This window comes from Siphateles boraxobius, unplaced genomic scaffold (genome assembly GCF_051911475.1).
Source record: "Siphateles boraxobius isolate OS27281-9 unplaced genomic scaffold, OSU_SipBor_1 68, whole genome shotgun sequence".
NCBI classification, from domain to species: Eukaryota; Metazoa; Chordata; class Actinopteri; order Cypriniformes; family Leuciscidae; genus Siphateles; species Siphateles boraxobius.
The window spans coordinates 12,500,870-12,526,480 of record NW_027509195.1 but is presented as its reverse complement, the minus strand read 5'-3'; the positions used below and the strand labels follow the sequence as shown (position 1 = coordinate 12,526,480).

General features: G+C 37.7%; 1 protein-coding gene across 1 annotated transcript; it reads left to right on the top strand.

Annotated features, from left to right (window-relative positions):
- Positions 1–11,823: 11,823 nt before the first annotated feature.
- On the top strand, positions 11,824–25,449 carry dpy19l1l (dpy-19-like 1, like (H. sapiens)). Its single transcript, XM_077214842.1, has 22 exons — positions 11,824–12,204; positions 12,696–12,720; positions 12,804–12,891; positions 14,047–14,184; positions 14,278–14,398; positions 14,797–14,890; positions 15,068–15,125; positions 15,229–15,320; positions 15,621–15,720; positions 16,385–16,462; positions 16,555–16,641; positions 18,132–18,191; positions 18,291–18,371; positions 18,508–18,609; positions 18,705–18,776; positions 19,000–19,070; positions 19,817–19,841; positions 19,974–20,093; positions 20,253–20,427; positions 20,531–20,630; positions 20,748–20,873; positions 24,679–25,449. Exons 1-22 carry the CDS (start codon positions 11,997–11,999, stop codon positions 24,848–24,850), a joined length of 2,193 nt encoding a protein of 730 aa, XP_077070957.1. The 5' UTR covers positions 11,824–11,996; the 3' UTR covers positions 24,851–25,449.
- The last annotated feature ends 162 nt before the right edge of the window (positions 25,450–25,611 follow it).

Genomic DNA, 25,611 nt, shown 5'->3' with positions numbered 1-25,611 from the left:
GAAACTCACAGGCCTTAGGGGGGAGACGAGGATCCCCCCAAAAGGCAGCGGCCGCCGGACACAGGTGCACCTGTGTCGACAGACCGCTCCAATGGAGGGACACCTCGCAACCCTTCACCGTTCCTCCATCAAGGGTAATGAGGGGGAAAAGCTATTCAGGCAGTTTCTGGCAGAGAAAGATGCTGTTCACCACCTGATAAGCTCTCCATGCATTTCGGGAAAGAAAGGCACTGGGGCGGCGAGCTGAGAACCAGCGCGGCCCGCCCCAAGATACCAAACTCCAGATTCCAACCGAGACTGAACGGGACACGGTGGAGGTTCCACTCGAGCCCGGCAGCCTCGGCGGCCCGTTTCAGCATAGCTGATAATTCTGGATCCGGCTCGGGCAACATTGAACTCCCGGAGGGAGACAATGCAGCCGAGTCATCATCTCCAGAAGTCAGCTCACCCTCTGATGCTGCAATCGGCGTCCTGTCCTCCAGGGGAGCCCCGAGTGAAACCGCTGGCCCACCCATTACAGATGGACCAGCAGACAACACAGGAGGCTCCAGTGGTTGCAGTGGAAGGGAGGAGTGAGGAGCCCACAGGGAATGGTTACCGGGCGGGACATCCAACACTATCCTCCGGTCACCCATCCCACACAGCACCCGAGGGTGGGGCATGGTAATGGGGACTCGCTCTCCGCGAACGAAGGCGAGTCTCGCCCTCAACACTGCGACAGTCATGTTCCCACAGTGAAAACATGAGCTGTCCACAAAAGCTGTCTCAGCGTGCTGTAAGCCAAACACGTGACACAACAGTTGTGACCATCAGAGAGAGACAGGGAACGACCGCACCCAGAAACGCACGGGCGGAATGACATCTTGAAAAAGACGCAAACGCACCCGTGTTGCTCTTTCAGAAAATAGGACCGTCACCAGTGCCGGAGCACACAGGGAAATGACCGCGGCAACACTGAACAGAGAACTGAAACAGTGAAGCACTCACTTTTCCGCCCTCTAACCAGCCATCAACACACACAAACATTTAGAAATTTGTTGCTGTTAAAACAGCAGTTGAGAGCTCAAAGCTCGCGATCACCGCTGCACTCGCGCTGTAGATCACCAGCACTGGGAGAGTCTTCCTGAAGAACACCGACACACTCGCTCGTTGTAGACAACAGCACTCTCAGAGACATCAAACGATCGGCTCCGAAGCGAAAGGCAACTAGTGCGTGCATCCACTTCCGTATTTATACCCGCGCCGCGGGGGCGGAGTGTGTGATGCGAATCACGCACGCCAATTACATTGGCTCGTTCAATAGTACTCGAAGATGATAGGCTCCCTAGCGTGATCCCATTTCAGTCGCGTCGACTACGTCCGACGTTATCGACTGAAAGGGAACTACATTTTCAAATTAACATTTACTAATAGTAGAGCCGATAAAAATTTACCTTATTGATTTTATTCGTAATAAATGGCTTAAAGGGAGATATAATTTGCTCTTAAACGCTCATATTGTTGCCTTCTATCCTTTTTGTGGGCAAGATAATTAATACTAATGACCTCAGTTGTCAGTGCCAGTAATTTCATAATAGGCTTCAGAGGCCTTGCTCATTTATTTTGGAGAATTAATTAACGTCTGATAATTATCAATTCTATTAATTACACATGCCAATATGTGGAGGGAAATAAGCATCGCTTTTTTTCTCAGACTGTTAGTATGTTAGTGTGGGTAAACCAAAGAAGAAGAAGAAGAACGAGACAGGCTGTTTTTCACCCTCCCATATAAACAGGGCGGCCAGATAAATGAGTGCAGTGAATTCATACACAGGGAAATAGCCAGTGTTCCGGGAACAGCTATAATCTGTTTCTCTTTATCATTCGTCCGGAATGACACCGTTTAGCATCGCTCCCCGTTCTTCGGGACTCCTCTGCTCAGAATTCCAGGGCCGGCGATCTGCCTCGGACGGCAAAACTAAATAAAGATGTTTAGTGACAGGCTAATGAACAAATGGGCCCTCTTGATTTAACCTTGATGAATGGTCCAGCCAGGTGTTTTCAATAACGACAATAAGCACTGCAAGCCACAGGCCCACTGATACTGGTATAATGCATTATTAGACCATTAGAGGCTGGGGATGGGAGACCACTTACGCACTGGCCTATCAATAATGCTGTGTCCCAGTCTGCATTTAGGCTCGGGGAATTAGTCATACTGATATTCTATTTAATAAAAAATCACGAGAAGACGCATAAAGAATCTCATTACATTTTAACAGGGTTACAGTAACCCGGGAGGACCGCAAGTTTAATTTTCATAAGAGCATCCATTCTTCAATTATGTCAAGCAGAGAAAATGTAAATGGCAAATGGAATGCTAACATTATCTCTACAAGCGCATTGGCAGATAGAAGCCCAGGGTTCGGATGGAGAGGGACAGTGCCGTGTACGTGTTTGTGTGTTTCAGAGAGAGGACATGGAAGTGCAGCGTTTTGTCGGTTGCGATGTTGAGCCATTTAAATGCAATCAAAGGATAGGTGTATTTATGCAAGTTAGAGGACGAGAATGAAAAGACGAAGGTAGCGCTATCTATCAGCTGTAGTTGTTTCAGATGCCAGTGACGGTGTAAGTGAGAGGTGTCAGACCCCCCTCTCCCCACCCCCACGGGGAAAGCGCTTACCCCTGAAGTGTCAGTAGCAGTATTGGCATGTGGCTATCAGCGCCCGGTGCTGTGGGGCCTCTGCAATAATAAACTGCTAATTGAAAGGCGCTCTCAGAGAAGGCCTGTTAGCGGGGAGCCAAGTCGCTGAAAGATTACTGCAGCACGCCGGCTCGCTCAGGTGCTGAAAGAGCCTATTACACCTCTGCTCTCTACCTGTACGGGTGTTAATACAAACCCGTGCTCTCACTTTCTCACTTTTCTTTTTTCAATGGGCACCAACAAGCGAGGCTAGTGTCTGGGAGTAATGTGGTAAAGTTTTCATAGACAAATTTATCCTGAGACTCACAAACACATGCTAACACTAATATTTTAAGCACAAGGTTTCATTCATTAATTTTAGTTAACATGAACTAAGAATAAACAATACTTCTACGGCATTTATTAATCTTAGTTTATGTTCATTTCAAAATGTACTATGGAAATCAAATGGTGTATCTGTTAACATGAGTAAATGCACTGTGAGCTAACATGAACAAACAATGAACAACTGTATTTTTATTAACTAACATTAACAAAGATTAATAAAAACTGTAACAAATTTATTGCTCCTCGTTAGTTCGCGTTAGTTAATACATTAACGAAAGTTAACGAATGAGACCTTATTGTAAAGTGTTATCAACATAACTTGGATCTTGGATTCTCAAACTTTATTTAAGATTTAAAAGATTACAACAATCAAAATAATAAACATTATTAAAACATTATAGAGAAATAAAAAAATACTGATTATCTAAAACAGTTATAGATTATTTTATAAAATTGGGAAGTATTTATACGTTATGTTAGTGTTTGATATATTGCCTTTTAATAATAATTTAATAATTATAAGAGAAATTACTGTATTGTGGCAATGAGAATAATTAAAAATAATATGACTAACAAAAAAAGAGATGGGGGGGGGGTGTTCCAATAAAATTTCATTATTAATATTTGTTGCTTTTTTAAAGAAAATTATATTTTCAGATAATTAAACTTTTTTAGCCTTGTGACATTATTTTCATGACAACTATGTGCTTTTTTGTTATTACACATATGTGTATGTGGATATATGTTACACATTGTTTTAGTGTTTGATATATTGCCTTTATGCTGAATTGTTTAAAACAATAATTTAATAGTTGAACAACCCCTCAAATACATTACTATATTATGGTAACGAGTATCATTATTAAAAATAGGACTAACAAAAAATTTGGGGTGAAATTGGTTTATTTGCTATAAATAATAACGGCACAATAAAAAATAAGCATAATGGCCTAACAGCCTCTATTCAGCCTTCAAAAAGCCTTTATACAGCCTTCAAAATATAATTTAGATTTTTTTGTGAGTAGAACAAAGTTCTCTCCTCATCTAGCCATCTGAAGTCGAACTGAAAACCCTTGCCCCCCGCCCCGCCTGGGCCTCCACATGTGCCGGGACCTTTAGAAAGCTGCAAAACAGGGGACTGTGTGCCGCCCGGCCATGCAGAAAGCTCATAATCTTTTAATACGCACTGAGGAAGGAAAGATTAAAACATTCGGGTGTTGACAAGTGACAGGGAGTCTCTTCTAGTGTGTAAAGCATTCTGAAGCTGTCACACACCAAGGGGTTCTAGATCATCCCAGGCCCTCCACTTTAATTAAAGTAATTGGCTTTCCACATTTCTACCTATAGACGATCAGGTATATCTTTGAGTAAGAGGCTTATAGAAATGGAAAAATATTTCGCATAATTAGCTGCTATGCGCAGCAGGCAAAAAAAATGCAAGGAGGCCACTGGCTGTGTCAGACCAATGATTGATTTCAATCCGAAATCCTCTCTCAACCTGTTCGCTCTCTGTGTTCGCACCACCCAACTACTTAACAGTTTGTTCTCTGCGCTTTTATTACCTAAAGAGGAGCAGCTGCAACTTTGTAGCAAAGCTTCTGTGTATTGTGTTGTGTTTGAATGAATAGACATCTTGTCGGAGTAATTGTATTACAGACCCAGTGTGTCTCAGCTGTGGTGCCATATGTGTTTCTGTGCGTGTAGGGGAGGAGGTTCTGTGCTATTTCAACAAATAATATTGTCGTAGGCTGCTGACAGAAATATCTTTGCTTTTGCGGCATCAGGCCCAATGTTAATATCTTCTGGTAAATTATGTTGGGTTTTTACTGCTCTCTCCCAGTAATTACCCTGTCTCTTTGCAAAGCCTGTTGCAGTTCATTTCTCTTTATGCTTACACCCACTGACGGCCTGTGGCATAAGTCCATCACATGACGGCATGTTCTGCACATCGGTCTAATCATATGGAAGAGATGATCACAGGGCAGGAAATCACTGAACGGGGCCAAAGGAAACAATCTTTCTGCACTGGACTAAGCCAATCATGTCCTCTCGCAAACCTCCAACCACATCTTACCCGCAAAGTGCTTTTGATACAACTCTGATTAAATGCTCGACTGAAAGGGGCCTGTTTTTATCGCCACAATACATTAACTTGGCAGAAGTTTTGATGTAGAAATTTAAATTCAGACATAATTTATTCCCCATTATGTCATTGCAAACCTGAAGTGTTCTTCTGTTAAACACAAAAGAAAACATTTAGAATGTTACAAATTTTTTTTCATAAGACGAAAATCAAAACAACACCCTACATTTTTTTAGATTATTAAAAATAATAGACTATCTGAAACAGTTAAAATAAATGTTATATTAATTATATATATATATATATATATATATATATATATATATATATTAGTTAGTGTTTTATTGTTTCATATATTGCCTTTTATGGATAAATTTATTAAATAAAAAACTAAATTAAATTATTAGGGTATTGAGAATCATTATCAAAAATATTAGGACTATCAAAAACTCAAAAAAATTTTCATTTGAATTGACCTTTATTGTATAGACAAGACAACGTAAACATTTCTCATAATATCCTCTTTTTTCATATACATCTTAATTATGTATTATCTCTGTTTACTAAGAAATGATAGGAGTATTTTAGCATTTAAACAAAGCATATATTCAATACAAGTTAAAAATGTCTAAATCCTCTCAAAGAGGCTGTGTGTGTGTATCTTAGGGATAAGACAGGGAGCAGAGACTGATATCAACATGTGTGTGATCACCTTGGAGAGGCATCAGGTGACTGTAACACATTGAGAGGCCGGAGCAGCTGTAATCCTGAAAGCGCTGTATTGGGATTAAAGCAAGGTCTGCAGTCAGTCTGAGCAGGTGTTTCTGGAGAGACAAGAGCAGATCGAGACCTTAAAGGAATAGTTCACATAAAAATGATTATTCTATCAAGATTTATTCACAAAAGAATGAATTTTGAAGATCATAGTTTAATAATCAATTGAATAATAATACACAAAGCATGTCGCAAAGGGAATTAGGCACAGACACACTTTTCTTGTGCTTTGCTCAGACAGCTGATAAACTCTCACAGTGATTGATGCTCTGTTCTCTGAGATAAATGGCATCTGTGGGACCCAGGAGGGCTCTAATTGAATTGGTTTCCAGAGAATACTAATGGGGCGTAATGTTGAGATAACTGAAGCCCTAAGAATAAGTGATCATTGACAGCATGTGTTTCTTGCCAGTAATAAACATGTCACACAGACGGGCAGTCAGTAGCTGCAACGCAATTACCTCACTGCACCACACACTGCGCTCAAACCACTGAGATGTTATAGAGAATAGCCATCTGTAAAATCATTCACAAATACTACTCTGAATAGTCCCCAAAACATAAAAAATGAAAATGTAAATAAATAAAGAAAAGAGTTTATAAAAGTTTTTTGAAGGAAGAAGAAGGCTCTTATGTGCACCAAGGCTGCATTTATTAGCTTTTTTTGTGGAAATCATGATCCTTTTTTTTCAGGATTCCTTGATACAAAGAAAATTCAAGATATTTTTTTGTTACAATGTAAGTTTATTTACTGTCCCTTTTGATATATATATACAGTTTTTTGTGTGTGTGTGTGTGGGGGGGGGGGGTTGTGGTCATGTCACATGATCCTTTAGAAATATATATATACACTCACTGGCCAATAACCACTCGTTACAACCGAGGTCTGCAGAAGAGCATCTCTGAACACACAACATGTCCAACCTTGAAGCAGAAGAGCATCTCTGAACACACAACATGTCGAACCTTGAAGCAGAAGAGCATCTCTGAACACACAACATGTCAAACCTTGAAGCAGAAGAGCATCTCTGAACACACAACATGTCAAACCTTGAAGCAGAAGAGCATCTCTGAACACACACAACATGTCAAACCTTGAAGCAGAAGAGCATCTCTGAACACACAACATGTCGAACCTTGAAGCAGAAGAGCATCTCTGAACACACACAACATGTCGAACCTTGAAGCAGAAGAGCATCTCTGAACACACAACATGTCGAACCTTGAAGCAGAAGAGCATCTCTAAACACACAACATGTCAAACCTTGAAGCAGAAGAGCATCTCTGAACACACACAACATGTCAAACCTTGAAGCAGAAGAGCATCTCTGAACACACAACATGTTGAACCTTGAAGCAGAAGAGCATCTCTGAACACACAAAATGTCGAACCTTGAAGCAGAAGAGCATCTCTGAACACACAACATGTTGAACCTTGAAGCAGAAGAGCATCTCTGAACACACAACATGTCGAACCTTGAAGCAGAAGAGCATCTCTAAACACACAACATGTCAAACCTTGAAGCAGAAGAGCATCTCTGAACACACACAACATGTCAAACCTTGAAGCAGAAGAGCATCTCTGAACACACAACATGTTGAACCTTGAAGCAGAAGAGCATCTCTGAACACACAAAATGTCGAACCTTGAAGCAGAAGAGCATCTCTGAACACACAACATGTTGAACCTTGAAGCAGAAGAGCATCTCTGAACACACAACATGTCGAACCTTGAAGCAGAAGAGCATCTCTGAAAACACAACATGTCAAACCTTGAAGCAGAAGAGCATCTCTGAACACACAACATGTCAAACCTTGAAGCAGAAGAGCATCTCTGAACACACACAACATGTCAAACCTTGAAGCAGAAGAGCTACAGCAGCAGAAGACACACCGGTGACACTCCTGTCAGCTGAGAACAAGAAACTGAGGCTACAATTCACTCAGGCTCAACAAAATCAGACAATAGAAGATTGGAAAAACAATGTCTGGTCTGATAAGTCTCAATTCATGCAGCAACATTCAGATGGTAGGTTCAGAATTTGGTGTAAACAACATGAAAGCATGGATCTATCCCGCTTTTATCAACAGTTCAGGCTGCTTCTGGAGGTGTAATGGTGTCTGGGATACTTGCCACACGTTGGACCTCTTGTACCAATTGAGCATCGTTTAAACGCCACAGACTACCTGAGTATTGTTGCTGACCATGTCCATCCCTTTATGACCACAGTGGACCCGTCTTCTGATGACTGCTTACAACAGGATAACGCGCCATGTCACAAAGATTTAATCATCTCAAACTGGTTGCTTGAACATGACTATGAGTTCTCTAAACTAAAATGGCCTCCACAGTCACCAGATCTCATTCCAATAGAGCAGCTTTGGGATGTGGTGGAACAGGAGATTCGCATCGTGGATGTGCAGCCGAAAAATCTGCAGTAACTGCATGATGCTATCATGTCAATATAGACCAAAATCTCTGAGAAATGTTTCCAGCACCTCGTTGAATTTATGCCATGAAGAATTAAGGCAGTTCTGAAGGCAAAAGTGAGTCTAAACTGGTACTAGCAAGGTTTGCCTAATAAAGTGGCCAGGACTATATAATTCACAAAATCGAATTGGTGTTATTTCATTGTTCTTATTACTCGAATTTCATTGAACTCATGCATTAAACTGTTTTAACACTTGCATATATACTTACAAACTCAGTGCAGCAAGAGAGATTGAGGGAAAGAGAAAAAGAGTTCAATGCCAATTTTCACTGTCCCATGATTATACTGGCACGCCTATACTAGCCCATCTGTGAGATATTTGAGTTTTGGGGAACCTTAAGGGCACAGAAAACCCTTTACATAAACAATGATCCCTGATTCACACTTCAGCCGGCCAAAGCGTTCATACATGTGGTCAGCGGGTGGCTTTCTGAATGTCCTTTTGATAATAATACATTTCACGATCAGATTGAAGTCAAATGTGGTGTCATCACCTCTTCATGGCAACAAATGCAGAATGTTAGTTCATATAAAATTTACATTTTATTTAAAATAAAGGGAAATGATTTAGTGTTATATATTTAAAATAAATGCACTTAGTTATGCATCACTTTTTAATCTAAGTGCATAACTCCAACAGGACAAAAAATGTGAATAAACATCCTCCCACCCAACATGCCTTTAAATGATGATGCAGCTGCATCTGCTTGTTGGCTTTCATGATGGGCCAAGTGTCCTGGCAAGCCGAGCGCCTGGACAGGAGGTGTCATCAGCTAACAGCAGAACCTACGCTCTCACCTTCCGAACGGGCCAGATCTCAGCTATGTTTGCTGAAAAAACAAATTCCCTCAGTGTGGCCACAAGCTGTGCTAACACCACAGACATTTTCAGTGGCACCCCTAACCATAACTTTCAAGATGGGCACCGCGTCTCATTATTGTATTTAGGTTATGTCTAGCACCAGTGATTCACTCAGAGGCCATGAAAGGCCACGGGGAGATCAGTACAACGGCAGAAAACAATTCATTGTTGGCACCTGAGACCGGCATTGTATGGACACCATTTCTGGATGATGGATGTTGCACGCCTGTCTGTACAAGCTCATGCATTGTTATGGGATTAGACTAGCCTCAAACCGGTCATCATCATCATCGTCTAGCATTGAGATAAAGAGCTTAACCATTTAAACCAGGTAAATCTTTGTAATAAAGATTATAAGCTAAATAATTAAAAATTGCTATCTGCATTGACTGTCAACAGGAAATTAATTTATAATGAATTAATGATTCATTAATAATTTGGTAAAATAATAATTTGTTATTAATAATATACATATATACACACGTTCTAGGGTGTCTCCCCACCTTAATTTTTCTCCTGACCATGGATTATACAAAATCTCATCTCAGCACTTTTAATGAACGGCTACCCTATTTTTGATTTTGTCTTTTCATCTGAATATCAACTTTTGTGAGATTTAGTCAGGCGAAACAGTTTTTGAGGTTAATTGATCTAATTTTGTGTCTCTATTATGGTGAATATATATATTTTTTGTGTCTATTTGTTGTGTATATGTAGGGTAAAATTTATTGTTTTTTATTTTGAATAAAAAATATAAAATTAGACCCTTGGGGTAAGATGATCCACCCAGAATTAGCTCAGAAGGCCCAGAGTGCCATGTTGTTACTTGTGTTGTTATTAATTTTTAATATAATAATCATTCGATTTAAAATTAATCGGGTTTGATTATTGGTACATTTTAGACTTCTTCGCTTTCATTAAAATCTATAGGTTAGTTGAGTGAAATTAAATTTGCATTCATAGTGATGCTTTTATGATATTTCTTCAATTAAAATATTGGAAATTAAATATGTAAATATTTATATGCCTATAAGTCACAGAATAATTTTTAACTTTCAGAAGAATCTCTTTTACTGTGATTCTGCTTTGTCTATCATTGGCTATTCAATTATTCAAATAAATTGTCAAAATTCTATTTTAAATAAAATTTAGTATTGAATATTAATGACACTTTAAAAATATATAAATAACAATAAAAATGATATCAAAAGTCATTTATACATTCTGCAAAAATGTACTTCTTTGAATAATTTTACTCTTTGTTTTATAACAACAAAACTAGCAAATGTTTCTATTTATTTCCTATTATAACACACTGGCTACATGCATCATCATCCAGCACATGCTAAACTTGTATCTAAATATGTTAAAATATTGTTCTTAAGGGGGGCATCTTTATGTTTCCCTAATCATTAATAATATGTTTTATTAATAATTTATTACAAGGAATTAAAACAGCGTTATTTCTTTCTATGGGAACCAGACAAACTGTATAAGTCATTGTATCCATTAGGTTCTCATGCATGTTTTACAGTGAAAGTAAGCTTTTTCTGATCCCAAGACCTACAAGTCAAAAGGAAGAGAAACATTTGTGATGTCACCATCAAAAAGGAGTCCAGTATAATTCTCAGCATGTTCCAAGCTAAATAGATTCCTGTTGCTTTAGTTCCATCCGCTCCTTGCCCACTTCAAGAACTTTTATTCAACTTATTGTGGTACCATCAAAAGGTTACACTGTGAACTCACATAAATGTTTCACAAAATGTTTTTGGACACATAAGCCACACTTAAAAATGTATGACTTTTATTGCTAGCCTAAATAAAATATTAAACCAATGTAAACAAATGACTCTACACATTTAAAACTAAACATAGCCTATACATACCTACTATTCTAGCCATTTTTACAAATGCAATAACTGCAGCCAAACTATAAATGAATGTCTGAAGACTCTACTGCCCTGTTTCACATGCAAGGCTTGAGCCTATATCTGTTGTTTGATTATTCAAATCCCAACTTCTTTTTGTGAAATTACTTGTGCTATTTTCTTCTAAACATATGTTTGTTTGGTTATGCAATGCAACAGCATCCATACATTTGAAATGTGTGGGGTTTTATTTGTCCCATACTTTTTGGTGCCTCTGTATCGATTTGCTGTATCACAGCGACATCAAGCGGCCGATTTCATTACAGCACATGATTCCTGAGGCAGTGTATTCCGATTCCAGAACAAATGACTCCTATGAACCGGTTCTTTTTAGTCATTCAAAAACAGGCAAAGCGACCGACGATTCCAAAAAAGATCTATCTATCTATCTATCTATCTATCTATCTATCTATCTATCTATCTATCTATCTATCTATCTATCTATCTATCTATCTGTCTGTCTGTCTGTCTGTCTATCTTTTTTATCTAATCAAATTTGTAATCTATCTAATCATTTTTTTATTTTATTCTGATTATTTACTATAACCCATCTTCTATCTCCTCAAATGATATTAGGCCTATAATTTGGCAACAGACTGCTGAAGTCATTATAGACCAGTGCTACCCACAGGTTCTTTAATCGCGTTGCCATGGTAAGTGACGCTGACAGATGAGCGCTGCGCCCAGACGGGGGCGATGCCCGCTTCATTCAACAGATCACTGAAGTCCCAGAGCTCTCAAACTGTGGCAGAGATACAGATGTGAGGCGTTTGGAAGAGTGAAACAACTGATTTTATCGCGTATCTACGCTCCTGTTGTTCCTCTATTACGGACAGAAATATGAAAACATGGTAGCTAAAACGAGAAAACCAAATGCCAAGGACCAGAGCAGCGAGAAGGACAGGAGTCAGTCCGTCTCGGGGAAAAGCAGACGTGGGAAAGATGGGAAAGGCTCGGCTTACCAGAGTAAAAACGGACTTTTTGCTGGGTTCATTAGAAACAAATTGGGGTTGAGCCCATCTGCTTTTGCAAGAGGAATAACTGTTCTGGTTCTCGGTAAGGCTTTGTTTCTTAGCCGCTAGGTAGCTAACGGTTATTCAGATTAGCATCTAGCATGTTCTCAGGATCAAGCAGCTCGGCTAGTAAACAACAAAGTTGTATAGAGCTTTTAGTCTTAAACAACACTAAATTACCAGTTTACAATTTGGGTTAATTGTGAATGTTCACGTGTTAACTGTACTTGGCAACCAATCAAATTTAATTTCACTTCAGTTATTAGCCAATGATGACCACACATGTAACTGTTACTCACAATTCCTAAGATTTGTTCATGACAAAGTTTTAATATCGTTGTTAATTTATTCAAATAATTGATCAGATTCGTTAATCTGTATTAAACTAGGCAATTTCTAGACGTCATCTACTAGAGACTAGAGTTTGGTTGGTCAGATAAGAGTCCTCAAATGAATGTGGCCACGTAGCGGTCTGTCTCATAGGTCTGTCTTACCTGGGCAAAGTCGCCTAACCTGATATATTTCTTTCCACAGCTGTTATTGCGGGATCTTTACATTGGTAAGTAGCTTTAGACTTTAAAAACTGATAATAATGTTCCTCTTAAGACTAAATAAATAAATAAATTGTCCTGTATTTCTCAGGTATCATCTCTCACATCTATTTGAAAATGACAGACACTTTTCACACATGTCGTCCTTGGAAAAGGAAATGGCTTTTCGAACGGAGATGGTTATTACTTCTTTGTAGAATTCACATATTAGTGTGTTCATGTATGTATGTTTTATATACAATGAATCTGAAACACTTGGCGAACCACAATCATTTATTAGTATGGGCTAGGGTTACAGCATCAATTCATCTTGGAAATGGCAGATACAAATCCTGTACAGTGGCCAGAGGGATTTTGAGCAATTCCTCTCCCAGAACAGCGGCCAGGTCACTGTGATGCTGGTGGAGGAAAACATTTTCTGACTTGCTCCTCCAAAATACCCCAAAGTAGCTCAAAAATATTAAGATCTGGTAACTGTGACATTAAAACTTCACTATCATGTTCATCAAAACCATTCTGTCACAAGTCTGGCTGTGTGTATTGGTGCATTATAATGCTGATGCCCGGCACCCCCTTCACACAGTCCTCTAGATTGGTTCAGTAGTCCTTGGCAGTGACGTGCCCGTTAAGCTTAGCAGAGAATGCCATGATATTGCAGCTCAAATCTTCACACACTGATCCACCGCCGTGATTCAATCTGGGCAGCAACAGTCCGGGTGTTAAGCCTATTTGGGGCTTCTCCACACCATAACTCCCATGGATGTGGGAAAGACAGTGAATGTGGACTCATCAGAGAACAACACATGTTTCACATTGTCCATAGCCCAAGATTTGCACCGTTGACACCATTGAACCCGACATTTGGCATTGGCACAAGTGATCAACCATGAATACTGACACTGTTGGAGCTTCAGACAAACCATTTTTGTAGAAACAGGAGAGTCGAGTTGCGCGTTTAATACTGCAGTGAGCTGGGCAGCTGTGGTTTTAGGTTTTTTTGGGATACAATCTGGGTTAGTACCTAGACTTCTCTTTCAGACAGCTTCCTCTTGTCTCAACAGTAGTTACTCCTGTTGGATGTGTTTCGTCCTTCATGGAGGTATGCTGACATTACCCTGGAAACCATAGCTTTCGATACACCACAAAGAGTTGCTGTCCCGGTCACAGTTGAGCCACAGAGACATGGACCAATGTGTAATATCCCTAAAGGTTGGCCACCAGGCTTCGCATATATAGGCATGAAAACCCCAACGCTATATTGGCCAGTGTTTCAGTTTCATTGTTCAACCTCAGTGTGTGTGTGTGTGTATACCTTACACTTTTCCCCTTTATAGGGACTGTATTACTCATATTTCAAGACCATCATTGAGGCTACTTCCTTCATGGATGGTCTTTACATGATCATGAATGACCGGCTCACTGAATACCCTCTGGTGATAAACACTTTAAAGAGGTTCAACTTGTACCCTGAGGTAAGATGATTGCCATCTTCTGAATGTCAATGAAATGTCTTCATGCCACAGTTTTTGCTTGAGCTTTGAAATTAACTTTCTCTTGTACTGCAGGTGGTCCTGGCCAGCTGGTACAGAGCATTCACCAGCACAATGGATTTCTTAGGGTTCCCTACCAAGATGTGTTGGACCATAAACAGAGGGGAGGGTCTGGATCCCGTGGAGAGTTGTGAAGGTATTTGAGAAGCCTTGTTTGACCCAAACATCTACTTGTTTTTGTTAAATATTTGAGCTTTTGAAGTAGAGTACATTGTAAATAACACTATGAAATGGGATAACTTTATTTATTATTACAATCACCTTCTAATTTGTCTTACTGTCCTTGAAAAGTTTCCTTGTCTGTAGTTATAATTAGTATTAACGCTTTAGAAATGTCTTAAGCCTATTTTTGCACCTGCTCATTTTTTGCAACTTTCACTTCTGCTAACACACTCATCACCAAGATGTTTATTTTTAAAGTGTTTTTGGATGTGCAAGAGAAAGTGAAGGCAGAAGGTGCCATTTTATTGAATGTGTGACTGACTGTGTTCTTCATTTTGCAGATATTTACTTACTTGAGTGGCTTTTTCACAGGTCTGGGAGACCCTGCATACTTCTATGTCACCTTTGTGTTCCTGTTAAATGGGGCGATGATGAGTCTGTTCTTTATTTATGGAACATATTTAAGGTAATAGAGCCTAGATGACCCGGATTAAACACCTCAGTCAGAGGAGAGTCCTTCAATCGATACGGAAGGAAGTGGATCTTTAAGAAGTTCAGTTTTAATTCCAAATGGTTGATCCTAACTGTGTTGTTTCAAAAACTAAATCAAAACATGCACTTTCTATTTTGGCTGTTCTTATAGTGGCAGTCGACTGGGTGGGACTGTTACAGTTCTGTGTTTCTTCTTTAACCATGGAGAGGTAAAGCTGATGTTTTCTTAAGCATGTGTGGATAGTGTTTTATTTCACTACAGTCTCCTAGTATTTAGAGCTTTCATCTCTGTTTTGAACCCTTGAATCCCAGAGTACTCGGGTCATGTGGACGCCACCTCTGAGAGAGAGCTTCTCTTACCCCTTCCTGGTTCTGCAGATGCTTCTGCTCACATGCATCCTCCGGTAACTTGCTTTCTTCCTATGTATTCCTACTTCATATTAAAGCTTTCATGTTCACATCACTCTTTATATTTGTACTTTGAGATGGCTTAGATCTTTTAGATTTTATATATTCACCTAAGACATTTAAGCAATCTTTGTGTGTTTTTCCTCTAACCCACCTACTTTTACTTAAATCCCATGTAATTTAATGCTGCGTTTGTGTTGATATGTACTTTATTTATCAGTACAAAGATAGTACAGATTTGAATTATTCTATACAATTAAGATCTATTCTTATTGGAAATTTTTGATTTTTGGAAGGACAAGGAACCCAAGCAAGCATACCATGATGGCTCTGGGAATCTCCAATGTTTTCTTCATGCTGCCGTGGCAGTTTGCTCAATTTGTCTTACTTACCCAGGTAAGTGATTGAAGAAATAACTAGATAGTATGCATGCCAAACGAAATGCTTAGTGTCTAAATGTTGATATTTGAAGGGAGTACAGGCAAGCAGCCAAATGTAACATTTAGTTTCGGCAACCTTTCATCCTTGAATGTCCCGCTGAAATTGAACACAATTACATTTGACTTTTACACTAGATAAAAGTGTTCCTGAAATAATAGACATTCACTACCTTTCAAAGTTTTGTATTTTTTATGTTTGTAGTTTGATCAAACATAGTAAAAACACCAATATTGTGAACTGTTTTCTATTCAAATGTTTTCAAATATAATTTGTTCCTTGATGGCAAAGCTTTTTAGCAACATTATAAATGTTTTTAAATTTGATTAATTTAATGCATTCTTGCTGAATAAAAGTATAAATTTCTTTCTTTCAAAATAAATACCTTCCATAATCCTAACTTTTTGAACGGGAGTGTATGTCTCCTAAAAGAAATGTATACAGTTCACTTCCAGAGTCAGACTAATTTGTAATCATATTTCTTTTTCTGAAGAAGACTGACTGTAGATAAGTCTAACTTGATTGCATGATGCATGCGTTTTAAATTGAAACCTTTATGAGAAATTGTTTTGCAGCAAGATAACAAAGGATGCTATGACAAGAATGTTTGTGTGTTTCACAGGTCGCATCCCTTTTTGCTTCATATATCCTGGGATATCTGAGTCCGACGAAAATGCAGTCCATTTTAGTGACACACATGGTAATGTAAAGTAATATAGGCCTAATTTATGAAGCCACAATATTGTTAATGTTGTCTTTCTGATTCACTGATGAACTGACTGCTCCTCACAGATATCATTGGCCGTCTGTTTTCTGCTAATGTTCGGGAACTCGATGCTGCTGACGTCCTTCTACGCCTCTTCACTGGTTTCTATCTGGGTGAGTTGGACAGTGTGTGAGGTCTCATTACTGTATTCACATCCATTTGCTACTTGCTCTGGATAGATGGTTTCTAAGTACACCAGCAGCTGATATGATTGTGAAATGATTTCTGATGTGAATGTTGTCTTTCAGAGAACATGCTAGGCAAATAGTGCCATAGCCTGACTGAATAAGTATCCATGATTAAAGGGTTAGTTTCACCCAAAAAAGAAAATTCTGTAATTTTCTCACCCTCATGTCGTTCTAAAACCCACAAGACTTTCGTTCATCTTCGGAACAAAAATAAAGATCTTTTTAATGAAATCTGAGCGATTTCTGTCCCTCCATTGACCGCTACACAACTATCACTTTGACGCTTCAAAAAGTTCATAAAGAGATTGTGAAACTAATCCATATAAATTGAGTGGTTTAGTCCAAATTTTCTGAAGAGACACAATCGCTTAATATGATAAGCAGATTGAATTTAGGCTTTTATTCACATATAAACATTCATCATTAATAAACAGAAGCTCAAGCATATTCACTTGATGTATGAGAACCAATAAGGTTCATTCTCGTGTTACGCAGCACGTTTGAGCTTCCTCAGGAACTAATGAGGTTTGTTCTCGCACACCAAGAAGCTATGGTTTAGCTTCTTTTTATGTTCACTGATCAATGTTTATATGTGAACATTTATTTGTGAATAAAAGCCTAAATTCAATCTGTTCATTATATTAAGCGATTGTGTCTCTCTTCAAAATGTTGACTAAACCACTCAATTCATATTGATTAGTTTTATGAACTCTTTATTAACTTTTTTAAGTGTTTCGAAAGTGAACAAAAGTCTTACGGGTTTGTAACAACATAAAGGGTGAGTAATTGATTACTTTTTTTTTGTTGGGGTGAACTAACCCTTTAAGTACAAAGTGCATACAAATAGATGACCTCAAACACAAACATACTGTGAAGAAACCAAGCGGCAACCTTCCTGTCTCTCTCTTGAAACCAACACAGAAGTGATTTAAACTGCATTTCATCGACTGGCCGTTAGAGACAGGCTACAAAAGAGAGTCAATCCCATATACCCCCCATGTTTACAGCCTGGTGCAAAAAGTGGTCTGTATACCTAATTTTGCCCTTCATGACAACTGGGCGGATTTTAATTTTTTTACAACTCAACCGTTTAAAATATATTAGGCCTTAAAATTCTGCATAATTAAGGGCGTGGCCACTTGAGTGACAGGTAGATTGTCGCTGCCTCACCTTCACTACTGGCCATTTGCCTACTGTCTATTATTAGGCGTCACATCACTCAGCTAATTCCAGCAATTGAATTAGGCATTTCTGCCGCCTTTGTGCTTTTGTCGGGCTGCTAGGCCCACTTTAGACTTCAAAAATGCTCTTCAGAAACCTTCGGGTTTCCATATTTCCATATTTCCATTTTTCCATATTTTTTACAGTCTATGGAAGAAACATCAGCTTTACTGGTTGGTCTTCTTTCGTTTCAGGGAGTTATTGCTCTGAGGCACCGTTTGATTTGTACGTTCAAACCTGGAATCTTCACATGGGTAAGAGAGCACATCCAGTGTATGCTGATGCATCAATAATAATGTGCCTGACTAACAAAAAAATTGACTAACCAAAAACAATTGTGGTGTTTTTGTTAGGTGATGCAGTGTCTTGCATGGGTGGTCTCCACTGTCATCCTGAAATTCATGCTTTCTGTGATCTTTGGGGCGTCAGATGATGTGAGTCAAATGAGAGCAGTGCTGGGAACCAAATGCTGTTTCTTCTTGCTGTGAACATCAGTTGGCTTTAGCCTGAGGGGTTCTTTACACAGTTCTCAGGGCTTTTGACTTTTTTTTTCTTTCTTTTTTTAAATAGGCCCACATTAGCAGTCTTATCAAATCCAAGTTCACAAGCTACAAAGACTTTGACACGATGATGTACACGTGTGCTGCTGAGTTTGACTTCATTGAAGCAGAGGTGGGCGACGTGATCAGGACGATCTATTTTCTTGCAGTCAGTCATTGGTTTCCCCTTAAAGCTTTTTTTCACAAGCTCATTTCATGTGTTTTCAGACTCTCATCCGGTACATCAAAACCATGCTGCTTCCAGTTAACATGCTGATAGTGGGTTTTATTGCTGGAAGGGTGAGTTGTTTTCTCTTAGATAATGGATGGTTTCCCTCTCCTAAGTTTTATGTGTGTCCTGCCTTTATCTGTTTGCCCCAATATTCTTCTAAGTTTACAGTTTTCTGTCAGTCTTCTGAGTTTATCAGTTAGTCTAGAGTTTAGCCTTTTATAGAGGGGAACCAAGTTATTTATGTACTAATACTCCCTGCATATGCTTCCTCATTTTGCTTCCTGAGGACAGACTGTGCAGGATGTTATCATTTTCCTCAAAAATGAGAAGGCAGAAAAGTCAGAGGATGATGAAACAGAGGAGTAAGTATTCTATGTTTTGTATTCTATTCTATGCATTCTACAGTACTTTATTGGCATGATTGTTTTAGACATAAATGGTGAGCAGAAAAAATGGGGGACATGTGATAGATATATATATAATTGTGCGAAAGTCTTAGTCACGTTAGTATCTTATGCCAGTTATTTATATCTTTTGCTTGTAATAATCCAGGGAGATCTGTGTATGCACACGGAGTCTGACAACAGTCGCTGAGCTCCACACAGAGATCCTATAATAATAATAATTTAAACATACAAATGTTTTGGGTACAAATGTTTTGAAAAAAAGCTCACCAATGCTGCATTAATCTGATAAAAACAAAACAGTAAAACCGTAATATTGTGAAATATTGCCGTTTACAACAGCTGTTTTTTATTTTAAGATATAATTTATTTCTGTAATGGCAAAGCTGAATTTTCAGCATCATTACACATTACATAATAGACTGATTTGATGTTCAACAAACATTTATTTTTATTAACAATGTTGAAAAAAGTTGTGCTGCTTAATATTTTTGTGGAAACTTTGATACAGTTTATTATGATTATTTTAATAAATAGTAAGTTATAAAGAACATAATTTATTTGAAACCGTAAACATATTTATAATGTTACAAAATATTTTCTGTCACCTCACCTTAAAAAAAATAAAATCATTAATTTCTTTCAAACATTTATGTTTTCCATTGGACTTTGCCCTTCCATATTTTTTCTTCTCTCTCTTGCAGGGCCCAGGTGTTGGCGAAAGGAGTGGTAAGATAGCAATTTTTTTACCAAAACGATATACAAAAAATATGTTCAACAATATATAGTGACTCATGGAGTACTAGTTGATATCCAGATGCCGTATTTCTCTTGTCATAATTGTGTCCATTGTTTTTCTAGCTGGTGTACCACAGTCTGCAGCTGGTGGCGTTTGCAGTGCTGGCTGTGCTCATCATGAGACTGAAGCTCTTCCTCACTCCTCACATGTGCATCATGTCCTGTTTAATCTGCTCCAGACAGGTGACCCGACCATTCACGCTCTATTAGAAACTTTCTTTTCTTCACCAACACACTCCAAAATATTCAGAATGCAACCAAGCTGATTTGGGCAAAAGCTTTTAAATCTAAGGTATGGTTGGACTCACTAATGTTTCGGTTTCTTTGGCTCTTCATCTGCAGCTGTTTGGCTGGGTAGGAGAGAAGTTTAAACTTCAGATGACAGTAGTGGGAATATTGTCCATCATGGCAGTTCAAGGATTCGCCAACCTGCAGAATCAATGGGGCATCATAGGAGAATTCAGTAACTTCCCTCAAGAAGAGCTCCTGGAGTGGATCAAGGACAACACAAGCCCTAGTGAGAAACTCCTGTCTTTTGGATTCAATTTTAACTGTGCAAAGTGAAACCACTCATTTAATGACCAATTTCTGACGTCTGCATCCATGCAATATTCCTGTAGATGCTGTGTTTGCTGGTGCTATGCCCACCATGGCAAGTGTGAAACTGTCCACAGGCAGAGCCATAGTGAATCACCCACACTATGAAGATGCAGGATTGAGGTTGACATGATTTAACATACATTTTGTCTCTCTATTTAAGTACTTGTCCTATTATTATATTCTTATGATATTATTCTGTCTGTGTAAAGTGTTTAATTTCATCTTTTCATTATTCAGAGAAAGAACAAAGATGGTGTACTCCATGTACAGCCGAAAGCCAGCTGAGGAAGTAAAGCGAAACTTATTAAAGCTGCAGGTGGACTATTTCATCTTAGAGGACTCGTGGTGCACCAGACGCTCCAAGTAATACTTTGAATTACTACCACTGAGTTTGATCATTTCTTATGGAAGCTTGTTTCTACGGAGCCCCACACATGTGGGAAAAAATATACATGTGTATCGTAGGGCTGGGCGATATGGCCAAAAAATCATATCTCTGTATTTTTTGGTTAAATGGCGATATACGATATATATCTTGGTACTTTCTACATTTTTCTATTTGGATAAAGAAAATCGGTATTTATTAAAACAAAAATTTTTTTATTTCACATCCTGCCCAATGATATCCTACAAACAATCTTGATATTGAAGGATATGGAAACAAACATAGTGAATGTAATGTAGTCTATGCAATATATTATGTGCAAAAGGGTGGTTAAAATCACATTACATTCTAATATTGTAAACATTACAATCTTAAAGCAAAATAATGCTTTTGTTTTTAAATTGACTAAAGGATAAACTAAAAATTAAAATAAAAACAAAAGCACAAACTAATTATATTAGCCTGCATTTGATTACCCCACATCTCAAACGCATTAAACAGCGGCAGTATTTGTCTGTCAGTCAGCAACAGTATCTGACAGGGCAAGCTGATTAAAACTTGTCAACTATATCTTACCAGTTATTTTGAAGCGCTTAATATAAGCTTGTCATGTTTAGGACAAATAGTACTATGTACTTTCACTGCAGCAGCTCACACTGCGTCACTCCACTATTTTTCAGATGTGCTCGTATCAAACTACTGTATCGATATAAACGCTATTGCCTTATTCAATATCGTTTCAAAAAAATACATCGATATATCGTACAAACTCGATATACCGCCCAGCCCTAATATATCGTGGCCACAAATTTAGTCATTCTTTTTTTATTAATTCATTCCCTTGTTTTAGACAAATTATTGCCATGTTGTAATTTGTTCCCTTGTTTCAGTTTAATCAAAACGAGGCAACAAATGAATGCAAAGTGGCTACAATTTACTAAAACGAGGGAACCAATTAAGTTGTGGAAAGTAATTATACATTTTTGTCTGCATGTCATGTGTGGGGTATGGAGGACCAAACCTGCAGAAATGAAAAATAAATAAATGAATAAATAAACAAATAAATATACGAATAAATGTAAAAATAAATAAATAAATGACTATTTATACTTTTATTTCCTTATTTATGTATAATTATATTTTTTCCACATTTATTTATTTATTAATTTATTTATTTTCAATTTTATTTATTTTCAATTTTATTTATTTTCACATTTATTTATGTATATATGCATTTTTAATGTAGCCTATCTTCCAAAAACAATGTTGATCGCAACAAACTTTTCCATAAAGAGGTTAATAGTGGATAAAAGAGTCAAAGAGTCTGTTATCTACGGATTCTGTTCATGTGTGCCTAGACATTTTAGAAACCCCGACCTGCTGATGTTTTACTGCCATGTCCGGAATAAAGAGTAGGCCTATGTATGGTAAACCTATATAGCTACATACAGTTAGGGCATATTACAGGACATAAACCGTGTTATAAGATTTTGGCCATATTGCCCATCTCTAAGTCATTTATTTCCCATTTATTATCCACTATTAACCACATTTTATGACATGCATTGTGAGATCTGTACACAGAAGCTAACTGCATTTTTAATGTAGCCTATCTTCCAAAAACAATGTTGACAGCAACAAACTTTTCCATAAAGAGGTGATATTTCCGCTATAAATTGATTTCCTGGGGCATTTTTTTAAAACCTTATTAAAGGCTATATGCATCATCATATAGCCTATAAGTTCTTAAGTTTAACGGATCAATTCAGTTAATAAGGCACTACTATAGGGCTGTCACCAGTAAAATCAGTTTCAACAAAATCCATCTTCGCACTGCAGATGTGGGACGTGCAGACACTGACTCTGAATGGCATTAGATATTTACACAGACTGTTAATGCAGAGGAGCCATGGATGCATTTACACTGCAATTACAGTTGCGTAAATAATTTTATGAGATTCATTTTTTAATATAATATTTTGAATATTGAAATATGAAATGATAGAATCTATGAAATTATACTTTTAAGTATGAAACTAAAACAGTCAGTAGGTGGTGCCAAGCCACCGTCTTAACGAGTGAGTTCAATCATTAATTCAGGTGATTCGTTCAAATAGGCTACTGATTCGTTCAAATAGGCCACTGATTCGTTCAAATAGGCTACTGATTCGTTCAAATAGGCCACTGATTCGTTCAAATAGGCCACTGATTCGTTCAAATAGGCCACTGATTCGTTCAAATAGGCCACTGATTCGTTCAAATAGGCTACTGATTCGTTCAAATAGGCCACTGATTCGTTCAAATAGGCCACTGATTTGTTCAGTAAGAAAACAACGTGTTGCTTAGAGGCGCAGCGGTTCTGTGGAGTTTGGAACTTTTTTTTATTTTTCTGAAGAAACAGCAAAAAAGAAAGAAAAAGTATTTTTCAACACTCTTCCCGTGTGCTAGTATATCATGTTATGATATATAATAAATTATAATGAATGATCACATACGTAGGCTTTTTTTACACCATTTTTAATTGGGGCATTTATTTATTAATTTTGTTGTTTGCGAGGTGGCAGAAGAACGTTTTTTTTTTTAGAAATAAACCAATTTACATTCAAAATAGGCGTTGAACAAAAAATAGGCTATTAACAAAATTGTACATTTTTACAATTCTCAAAAGGCAGACGTGGTTGCAAATTACAATAAATAACAGCAATGAAGTCTCAAATCATATTTACAACCATGAAAGGAATAATATTTTTAATTCATTTATTTTCTCTTTATTTACCTTATTTACCTCTTTATGGAAAAGTTTGTTGCGATCAACATTGTTTTTGGAAGATAGGCTACATTAAAAATGCAGTTAGCTTCTGTGTACGGATCTACAACGCATTTCATAAAATTTGGTTAATAGTGGATAATTTGATGCGCTTCGGTGTCAAAGTGTCTGGTTTCTACGGATTCTGTTCATGTGTGCCCAGACATTTTAGAAATCCCGACCTGCTGATGTTTTACGGCCATGTCCGGAATAAAGAGTAGGCCTATGTATGGTAAACCTATATAGCTACATACAGTTAGGGCATATTAAAGGACATAAACCGTGTTATAAGATTTTGGCCATATTGCCCATCTCTAAGTCATTTATTTCCTGCGTGACCTGTAAAGTCCTGTCCACAAACCTCTTGGTATTGTTTGGTCACACCACAAGGTGTCACTGTGGCCTCAATGCTTCAGCACTGCCACTCTGAGATCGATTGCTATGTCTTAGGTAAAACACGCCCCCCTCATTAGCATACAGAGCAATGAATGTATAAATAAATAAATGTATAAATAAATGCATAAATAAATAAATGTAGACATAATATATATATATACATAAATAAATGTGAAAATAAATAAATAAATGAAAAAATAAATAAATGTGGAAAAATATAATTATACATAAATAAGGAAATAAAAGTATAAATAGTAATTTATTTATTTATTTTTACATTTATTCGCCTTTTTATTTGTTTATTTATTCATTTTTAATTTCTGCAGGTTTGGTCCTCCATAGTGGGCCTCCGTATATTTCCGACAAGGAATAAAAAAAATAATAAAAAAATATTTGTGATGAAGTCGAAAGTCTTATCTCTGAAAAACGAAGTCGGAAGTCGCAGCTTGTTTCTCTGTCAAAATTGTGATATATATAAACTCGCATTTGTGAGGAAAATTATCTTTACCTTTTTTTTTTTATGGCAGAAACAAGCTTCCATAATTTCTTGTATCTCACACATGTATTTTCTTCATCTCCAGGCCCGGCTGCAGCATGCCTGAGATCTGGGATGTGGAGGACATCCAAAATGCAGGAAAAGTGCCACTTTGCACTCTCATGTCGAGGGATTCTCGTCCTCACTTCTCCACCGTCTTTCACAACAACATTTACAAAGTCCTTCGAGTTCCCAAAACAGTAAGAGATATGAGATAACAGCAGATTTCCCTCAATGTTACTGTTTTGTGTCTTTGATACGTGTGTATATACACAGCAATGATTATTTTTGTAAAAGTCAGATCTGTTTTTATTGAGACCTGCTTCTGCCACTTTGGTGTCCGTTTTGTTTTGATCAGTATGAAATGTTTAAACCGTGGTGAATCAGGTGATTCACCGCCGAGAGTCCATCAGTATTGAATCTGCCCTTAACCATCTGCTCTCATGCTTGTTGAAATGTATTTGTTTTGTCTGGATGACTGTGATTTTTGCCATCCATGGTGCTGCTGGTTGCATATGGTCCAGATTATTGTTTCACTTGACCTAAATCATTTCACTTTTAATTTTATTTACTCCTTTTAAGATTTTTAACCTGTGAAGTTTCGTAAAGCCCTTTTTGTGGAAAGTTTTAAAATGTACATTTATATATATATATATATTTTACAAAAAAATATATATAGTTTATGGGAGGATTATGATAATCTATAGTCTTATTTTTTTTAAGTCTACCAACTCAGTTTTATTTGTCATGTTGTAAATAAAATTCTTGTTACTCGTTTTGTTACTTTTAGGTTTTGTGTAAAAAAAATCACAGTCAGTGTTATTTTTATCTATGTAATGGTTTAAAAATGTTGTCAAGCTCAGCTGTATTTTCCTTTGGATCATGTCAATGTCATTTTCTCTTTCTGTACTGAGGTTTACCAGTGTTCAGAATTCTGCCAGTGTTGTGCTCATTTCCCATCGGCCAGTGAAATGCAATT

What these genes read in the sequence shown, in the direction of transcription:
- dpy19l1l (XM_077214842.1), top strand. Translation starts at nt 11,997, where the DNA reads ATGGTAGCTAAAACGAGAAAACCAAATGCCAAGGACCAGAGCAGCGAG. An exon ending in ATTGCGGGATCTTTACATTG is followed by an intron (nt 12,721 to 12,803) that starts GTAAGTAGCTTT and finishes TGTATTTCTCAG; the next exon opens with GTATCATCTCTCACATCTAT. An exon ending in AATTTGTCTTACTTACCCAG is followed by an intron (nt 15,721 to 16,384) that starts GTAAGTGATTGA and finishes TGTGTTTCACAG; the next exon opens with GTCGCATCCCTTTTTGCTTC.